The following is an 8,847-nucleotide window of genomic DNA, read 5'->3' as shown; positions in this document are numbered from 1 at the left end:
AATGTTTTATTGCATCCAGTATTTCTTTTGCTATTTTATTTTTTATGTAGTTTCTACATCTATAAGTTGTAATTTTTCTTATGGTTATTATTAATAAAATGGTTGACTATTACTCTCGAAAAAAAAAAAAAAAAAGGCTCCAGTTTCTTCTCGTATCAAAAGTGTCTATATGCGATGCAATTAATTAATTTATTGTTTGTACCAAAAAAAAACAAAAAACAAAAAAAAGGTCCTTGCTATATCTTTTAAAAAATCAAAATAGTTACAATTTTCCATAAGAAATATCACTGGTCGTTTTGTTTAAAAATCTAAGTTGAAAATTTCATGAACTTCTTATCATGTATCTCATTAAAACTTTGCTACAAACCAGGGAAGGCTCCAGTTTCTTCTCCTATCAAAAGTGTCTGTACACGGTGCAATTAATTGTTTGTACTCAAAAAAATAAAAATAAAAAACAAAAAAAAAGGTCTTCTCTATATCTTTTGAAAAATCAAAGCTTATCCTATATCTGTTGAAAAATAAAATTAGGCGCAACAACCTTACAGATTGGGTTGCAATATTGTTTTAGACCTGATTCTTATAAATATCATTTGAAAAATCAAAGCTGATGCTATATCTTTTAAAAAATCAAAGCTTATGATCATTACGCAATTACGTGCTAAGGTTGTTCAGATTGGGTTGCATTGTTTTAGACCTGATTCTTATAAATATCAGTTGAAAAATCAAAGCTTATGATCATTACGCAATTACGTGCTAAGGTTGTTCAGATTGGGTTGCATTGTTTTAGACCTGATTCTTATAAATGTCAGTTGAAAAATCAAAGCTTACGCTATATCTTTTGAAAAATCAAAGCTTATGATCATTACGCAATTACGTGCTAAGGTTGTTCAGATTGGGTTTCATTGTTTTAGACTTGATTCTTATAAATATCATGTATTTGATCATTCATGCATATATTTCCATTATTATTCCTCCAACAAACTTCTTCTTCTTCTGAGTCAATATGACAAAAGAAGCTTCAAAACTGGTGTATTTGTATCTCTCTCTGATATTTGCTTCTGTATCTTCAGCTTCCGCAAGCACTGTTAAATGTAGCTTCAAACAACATGGTAGTGGGAATACGATCCAAGGGATGTTTGTGTTCGGAAGCTCTCTGGTGGACAATGGCAACAATAACTTCCTGGAAACCGAGTCAAAAGCCGATTACTTGCCGTATGGAATCGACTTCCCAAATGGAACTACTGGGAGATTCACAAATGGTAAAAATGTTATTGATCTCCTCGGTGATCAGCTTAAGCTTCCTTTCATTCCACCATTTCAAGACCCCTCCACTAAAGGAAGTAAAATTGTTCATGGTGTCAACCATGCCTCTGGCTCTACTGGTATCTTAGATGATACAGGATTAGTTCTGGTACGTATTTCAAAACACCTCATTTTCAGTCATCATCAGCTCATAACACGATTTTTGTCTTCATCCCTGTATGTTCCTTTTAATTAAGCTATAGCTAGGTTCATTTCAAAACACGGTTTTGGTTTCTCTTCTCAAATCAAGCGCTTCTTCGATCTTTTTCTTCTTCTTCTACCTCCCTCTACTATCCCAACTAATCTAGCTTTCTTCTTGTTAATAAATAACTTGTACTTGGTGAATTTTCCGAACCATATATGTTAATATGGAGATGAATATTGACGGTTTTCACATGAAGCCAGTGCTTGCTTGTGTTCAACCATCACATGCATGCCTGCATGGTGAGCAAGCAGATAAATAGCATACATCCATATGACAGAATTATGATCTATATATATATTCATAAAAACTAATTAGTTTCACTAATTTTGTTATAAACAATTATCGTGTCTCACTAGCTAGCTTAGATTTGTATCACATCAAGTTTCTTTAATTTTCCACGAAAAAAATTTAAACTAGTTAGTTTTAACCTGCTCGATTTCCATTCAAATATGTATACTTGTGAAATGTCTGACAGGTCTAAAATCCTGAAATAAATTTCAGGGTAATGCAACGAGCTTGAGTCAACAAGTTAAGGACTTCGAGGTTGTGACACTGGCAGAGTTAGAAGCAGAGCTAGGGTGCAATAGCTCTCAATCTCTACCAAGCTACTTGATTGTTGTAGGAGTTGGTGGGAATGATTACATGCTCAACTATTTCCTTAGGAAATTGTACCTCCAAATCAGTATTGAAACCTTCACTGCAAATCTCATCGACTCTCTAGCTCAGAAACTCCAGGTATAACTAAGTACATTTACATACAGACATGTATCAAATGATCGAAACAATCGAAGATAAATTTAGACTTTGTTATCTTGTTGTTGTTGCAGGAATTGTACATTTTGGGAGGTCGTAAATTCGTGTTAACGTCGCTAATGCCATTAGGCTACAGTCCTGTGATTAACAGGCCAAATCATATTGGCACCCCATCAGCTCTGAATTACGCAGCTCAGCTCTACAACGCTCACTTGAAGACATTGCTCGACTCTCTCAAAACTCACTTATCCGACTTCAATTTCGTTTTGGTTGACCAATATAACATTATATCTAATCTCACTTATTCTCCTCCTTCCACTACAGGTACTTTTAGTATCAGTACTAGTATTAGTTCTTTAAAATTTTGATGCATATGTACATATTATGTATTCTAATTTATGTCTTGTGTTGCCTTATATTCATTGCAGGCTTTAAAGACATACACAACCCTTGTTGTACAGTTTCCCTCTCTCAAGGTGCTTACCTTTCAGTTTTTTTTCCCCCTTAAACAAATTAAGGCAAAAAATGCCGGGATCCTATTTTACTGTAAATTTTGTTTTCTTTCATTATCTCAATCGTTGTCGTGGTGATCGTCATCGTCATATGCATATGCAGGTGGAATTGGAATATCATGCGATAGAGGCGGGAAGGCATGTGACGATAGGACGGCTTATATGTATTTTGATGGGTTACATCCAACAGAAGCTGTAAATGTTCAAATAGCAACCAAAGCATATGCTTCTACTCAACAGGACGAGGCTTACCCAATCAATGTCAGCCAACTTGCCCAGCTTCAAATTTAATCATTCTTCTTAATTATTTCCCCTCTAGTTTGTAACAGCTTATATATGTAATCTAGTTTTGTACTTTTCTTGCTGTAATTGCCACACAGTTGGAGCTAGAGGTTCAAAACCTAGCATTGGCCTATATTTTTAGTTTTGTCTAATTACAATAAATTTTTTATATTTGAATTGGAAGCTTAGCACCGACGTGCACTCTATGTATCTCTAGTGTATCTGGAGTAGTACCAAAAGAGGGTCTCCATTACCTCTACGTACTTTGCTGTATAATGAATAGGTCTATTTCTTTTTACTTTTGATCAAATAAGAACTATATATCATTAACGATATATATATATATATATATATATTTACTTTAGATCAATAAGAACTATATACAGTTACAACATAGCAGCAACAGTTTTTTTATATTTTTATTATTTTTATTAAGTTACAGTAATCCCAAACTTGCTCGAAGTCAAATTAAGTGAAATACAATTATGTTATCAAACAATATTTTTTAAATAATTATGCAATTGATGCATGTCAAATGAATCCACTTAATTACTCGTTAGTGCATATACCAAAACAAGAGAGCCTACACGTCCAATATCGTATATTTTACCAACCGGGGGTGACTGTAGATGTTTCGAATATATGATTTAATACCCATAACAATTCTATCCCTCATACCATTTTGTTAGTCATCTTGTTTACTCATGGTCTTCAATGATATTTAATACCCATAACAATTCAATCCCTCATACCATTTTGTTAGTCATCTTGTTTACTCATGGTCTTCAAACCCGAAACTTGGACATACCCGAAATCGTCGTTTTGAAACCGAAGCTGATCATAGATCTTGAATGCCCCATGACGTAAACTCCACTACAGAAAAGTTATTTCCACAAGTTCCATAGTTTTCATATCCATTCATCTTTTGCATAACATAATCAAGATCTATTTCAGTTCCCATCTATCAATCCTTCAACATGTCATGATGAAAGATAATAATATGCCATTACTCATATGCATCAATGTTTGATGAATGACAATGTAATGAAGAACATAGATAGATAGCCAGGCATTTAGATATGTAGTCGATGGTCACATTTAAGTCACAAAATATCAAACAAGAATGTTATCAATCAAACATCGCAAACAAACCATAATTCACTAAGTTTAATAAAATCAACCACCAATTATTTTAAAAGGTTTTCCCAAGACACTACAACAAAAAACCTCATTTGCGAGAAACAAATTCCTCGCTAAAAACAGACATTTCGTCGCGGAAGTACTTCCGCGAGGAAATTCTTTTCGTCTTCAATTCGTCGGAGAATGCTCGTCAAGAAAAGGTTCAGCGACGAAAAAACAATGTCCTCGCCAAACCCTTTCGGTGATGAAATCTATTTGTCTCGCTGTTATTCTATAGCGACAATTTCTTTCCTCACTCAAACCCATACTTTTTTCTCATTAAAAAAGTTCAACGATTAGAAAATAGTCGTTAAATATATTTTCCGACATACTAGATTTCGTCGCGAAACTAATTATTTCCTCGCCAATGATAACTAAAATTAAAAAATGTAAATAAATAAAATATTTAAACTACTTTTTCTGCGACGAATTTTCGTCGTTATAAGCTTTGGGTGAGGAAGCTTTTTCTCGCTGTAAACTTTTTTTAGCGAGGATATTTTGTTTCATTGTACCATCTATTCTTTCAGCGAGAAAAAGTTTTCTCGTTAAAGATACTTAACAATGAGGAATATGTTTTCCATCGGCGTTGGAACTACAGTTTTTGGGACGAAAATATTTTCGTTGTTATAAATAGCTTTGGGCGACCAAGTTTTTCTTCGCTATAAAATGTTTTCAGCGAGGAAATTTTGTTTCTTCATAAAATGTATCTTTTCAATGAGAAAAGGTTTTCTCGATAAAGATACTCAACAATGAGGAATGTGTTTTTCGTCGGTGTATGGACTACAGTTTTTGGGACAAAAATATTTTCGTCGTTATAAATTGCTTTGGGCGAGGAAGTTTTTCCTCTCTATAAACTGATTTCAGCGAGGAAATTTTGTTTCATCGTAATATGTATCTTTTTCAAGAAGAAAAAGTTTTCTCGATAAAGATACTCAACGAGGAATGTGTTTTCCGTCAGTGTAGGATCTACAGTCTACAGTGAGAAAATTTATTTTTGTCGTTATTGATTTTAATCTATAGCGAGGAAATTTATTTTTGTTGCAGTTGTCTTCTTATTACAATACGACCTGCCAGCGATACATATTATTTTATTCTAAAAAGAGGATTCTTATTCAAAACTAGTTAAACAATAAACAAAATAATAATTCATTATGTTGTCTACCATAACTACTAATTGGAATAGTCTAAAGTCAATACTGAACTAAAAATGATCCAAAAATCAATTAACTTGTTTTAGTTAATCCTAGATACGCATAACTAACTTGATGCTTGTTGGTTCATAAAGGTTGCCATGAACTGCTCAAACTTTTTGCCTTGCTCCTGCAATTCTTGGATCAGCACGTTTTGTGCATCAATGTTTTCTTGTTGAGCCTTTATAGTATCTTGGGTCTCTTCAAGTTTATCTTCTAACTCTTTATTCTTCTCAGACATTTCATCTAGTGACGATCGAGAAGTGCTAGATGGTGGAGGCCTAGGGCCAAAACCACAACCCTTGATGTAGCCTGATTTTACTCCAAGAACCTTTGCACATATTTCATCATCATTCATAGTTCGAGTCCCATCAGGAAGGGTTGTCTCAGTTCGCATCTTAACCATTTGATCCTGCAAATAAAAGAAAATACATTTAAGTGTATGCTTAGTTCCTAGTAAATCAAAATAATCTCTTGTAATCTATAGGTATATTCATCATCTTAATCTATGTAATTGTTTTTTATATAATATATATCTACATATGAATATGCATATATAGTTATACATCTATAATTCAAGTTATATTATATACATCAATAGGTCACTTACCCATAATTCTTTCGCTCCCAAGTCCCAACCTTTTTGAATGCTTTTGTACTCCATTTCAAAGCGTTCAATTGCACCTAGCATCTCCCCTGATTGTGCAGCCTATTGCATTAAACAAAAAAAATGTTGTTAAGACATGTATAATAGTTACAATATATTAATTAATAAAATTATATAGATAACTTACAATCTGTTCTTGATGCGACATAAAAGACTTTGACCCTGCTTTATGGTGATATTTCAAACGTGACCTATTAATAGAATTTTTCTCTGAAACAATCTGGAAAGTATAACATATCAAATGATTATTTTGGAATTGTAATTTTATGTTCTTATCATTAAAAAGCAAACTGAAATGTAGAAATTATTAACAAAATTAGTGTAAATAAAAAGAATAAACAAACAATCTTGTACGTACCTGAAAATCTTCACTAGAAAAATAAGTGCACAGAAAAGCCCATTCTTCTTCAGTTTTAACATCTTTGTGTTTATTTTCTAATGCTTCCTCTTTTGTTGAGAATTGCTCAAAATGCTTCTTCAGCTTATAACGGAAGTTAGTAAACACTATTCCAAAAGATTTATTCACATATCTCTTAACCCAAGGTAGAGACATGTCAATGTCGTACTTAGTCTGCATATAAATAATTTAATGTTAGACAAAATACTTTACTATAATTATATAATAAAATAAGAAAATTATTTAGGAAAAAAAAACCACTCACATTTATTCACAGGTATTTTAGTACCAAGCTCCTCATGCACCTTATCAGCATTTAAACCTCTTGTCTTTCCACGCACTTTTTTTTCTGGACCTTCTGTTAAAAATTTAATTAGTGAAGTACATGTATAATTAATAAATTTTAAATACAACAAAGCAACACAATGAGTACCTGTAGTAGATCCTTGGATATCGACTGATGTCCTAGCATCATTCAACCCTTCAGTTGTAGCATTTATTGATGGTTGGTTAGTAGTTTGGCACTGAACGTGTGCATTCATTGAGTCACCTGTTATAATCAATGTAATTTTAACTTATGATTTCTATTTTTTTTTTTTTTGGGAATCAAGTCATGGGTTGAAATAACTTAAGATTGCAGTAGTTGTTTTAGACCCATAAAGAATATATATATATATAACCTAATTCAAAATGGTCAGAGTCTAACTTACCAACAGTAGGCCTTTGGATAATGGTACTAGCAATAGCCCTTTGGGTAGTTCTATTAGAGGTAGGCATATCAGGAACATCAAGTTCATCTTGCATCTACGCTAGCCTACGCACACGCCGGGAATGCATCTAGGGTTCTTGTGCATAATCAAACTCTTATATATTATCAACACACATACAAATTAGCAGAGTATATATTATACATATAAAAAATAAGAGAATATAACTCACCTGGTGATGACACTGACTAATTTTGGGGCCCTGTTTGAGGATCGAATTGTCGGCTAACCTGCATTTTATGCACCAGGTTCCGTTAGAAAGCCTTTTTTTTTTTTGAGTAGTGCATGAGATAAACAAAAAGCAATAAGTAATCTCTAACTCGATTCCCAGGGCATCTTTAACTCAATTCTTTCCTATAGTATTGTTCTCAACTTGTTTGACTTTTACTCTTTATAAATTCTGATCCAGCTTTACTTAAACTGAGTCTTTGTAAGCAGACCCAGTTACTCTTCCTCAGCCAACACCTTCTTTACTTATCAATCTAGCTATATATATACACCCCTAACACATAATACCCAACACCATTAGATATTTCATTATATGCTCATTTAGACATGTGTAAACCCATCTACAGAACTCCTCCACAATTATATACTATCTCCCTTTATTAAGGATTCCAATCATTAATTTTTCAGCTTTATAGAAGGTTAATATAGATCCTATCATCAAATAAAGTAACTGATTGTAAGACTAAAATGGAAGCTAAAAAAATTCTGAGTACACAAAACAAAATGATTACCTTAATATCTTGAACTACTTGAGCTAAATTTTGGAAATGCTCCAGACTCTTTCCTGCACAAAAGGTAATTTAAGGATCAATAGGTAATGAATTCTCCACTCTTACAACTGGATGTATTCTACATAAAGAATGATAACACAAGAGTTACAAGATTTACATATTATGTAGTCCAAGATCTCATTTATGTCAGATAGAAATGATTTGCTATCAAGGTTTCTCACTTCTCAAATAAAAATGTTAATAACAGGAGATGACTCCTAGATTGGCTATCAAGGTTTCTCACTTCTCATATAAGGATTCCCATTACTTTCTTAGAAAATATTAATAACAGGAGATGACTCCTAGATACAAGAAATATATTTATCAAAAGAAAAATAAGATTGCATTAATTTGTTAATCTGTCCAGGGCATGTGCTTTCTATTTCACATGGAATACAACAATACAACATTATATGAGAGAATAGTACTTGTGCTTCAAACATAAGCCTTAATCATCTGAATTCAGTTCTGTGGTCTACATTGTCGTGGCATTCATCTGCTAAAGCTAGACCCCTATCTTAATTCCAATGCTAACTATCTCTACGTTAGCTCCACTTCACGGCTGCACTTGTCGAAGAACAACTTTGTCAAACTTGGAGGTTCCTATAAGAAATACAAACTAATTAAAACGTAATCCTATTCTACTCTAGGACTTAATTTCGGAAATTAAGACTTTCGACACAATCTCTATGCAATGATACAACCTTAAGAAAAACACATGTAAAATGGAAGGTCAATCAGAGTTGATTTGAGATTGAAAAGAAATAACATGGGAAAATGATAAAAGAGGACATTTTAGATTGTCATATGATAA

General features: G+C 32.9%; 2 protein-coding genes across 2 annotated transcripts; one reads left to right on the top strand and one right to left on the bottom strand.

Annotated features, from left to right (window-relative positions):
- Positions 1–945: 945 nt before the first annotated feature.
- Positions 946–3,264, top strand: LOC112168902 (GDSL esterase/lipase At1g29670). Its single transcript, XM_024305837.2, has 5 exons — positions 946–1,411; positions 2,009–2,242; positions 2,335–2,584; positions 2,689–2,736; positions 2,876–3,264. The coding sequence occupies exons 1-5, from the start codon at positions 1,004–1,006 to the stop codon at positions 3,061–3,063; spliced, it is 1,128 nt and encodes a 375-aa protein (XP_024161605.1). The 5' UTR covers positions 946–1,003; the 3' UTR covers positions 3,064–3,264.
- A 2,218-nt stretch (positions 3,265–5,482) lies between these two features.
- On the bottom strand, positions 5,483–6,669 carry LOC112171202. Its single transcript, XM_024308418.2, has 4 exons — positions 6,449–6,669; positions 6,218–6,310; positions 6,034–6,132; positions 5,483–5,835 (listed from the first exon to the last, which is right to left on the bottom strand). The coding sequence occupies exons 1-4, from the start codon at positions 6,665–6,667 to the stop codon at positions 5,491–5,493; spliced, it is 756 nt and encodes a 251-aa protein (XP_024164186.2). The 5' UTR covers positions 6,668–6,669; the 3' UTR covers positions 5,483–5,490.
- Between the last annotated feature and the right edge of the window lie 2,178 nt (positions 6,670–8,847).

The sequence above is a fragment of the Rosa chinensis genome, chromosome 6 (genome assembly GCF_002994745.2).
Source record: "Rosa chinensis cultivar Old Blush chromosome 6, RchiOBHm-V2, whole genome shotgun sequence".
NCBI lineage: Eukaryota > Viridiplantae > Streptophyta > Magnoliopsida > Rosales > Rosaceae > Rosa > Rosa chinensis.
This window is presented reverse-complemented; position numbering and strand designations above follow the sequence as displayed.

What these genes read in the sequence shown, in the direction of transcription:
- LOC112168902 (XM_024305837.2), top strand. Translation starts at nt 1,004, where the DNA reads ATGACAAAAGAAGCTTCAAAACTGGTGTATTTGTATCTCTCTCTGATA. An exon ending in ATGATACAGGATTAGTTCTG is followed by an intron (nt 1,412 to 2,008) that starts GTACGTATTTCA and finishes AATAAATTTCAG; the next exon opens with GGTAATGCAACGAGCTTGAG. An exon ending in CTCTAGCTCAGAAACTCCAG is followed by an intron (nt 2,243 to 2,334) that starts GTATAACTAAGT and finishes TTGTTGTTGCAG; the next exon opens with GAATTGTACATTTTGGGAGG.
- LOC112171202 (XM_024308418.2), bottom strand. Translation starts at nt 6,667, where the DNA reads ATGCAGACTAAGTACGACATTGACATGTCTCTACCTTGGGTTAAGAGA. An exon ending in TTTCTAGTGAAGATTTTCAG is followed by an intron (nt 6,311 to 6,448) that starts GTACGTACAAGA and finishes TATACTTTCCAG; the next exon opens with ATTGTTTCAGAGAAAAATTC. An exon ending in TGGGAGCGAAAGAATTATGG is followed by an intron (nt 5,836 to 6,033) that starts GTAAGTGACCTA and finishes TTTTATTTGCAG; the next exon opens with GATCAAATGGTTAAGATGCG.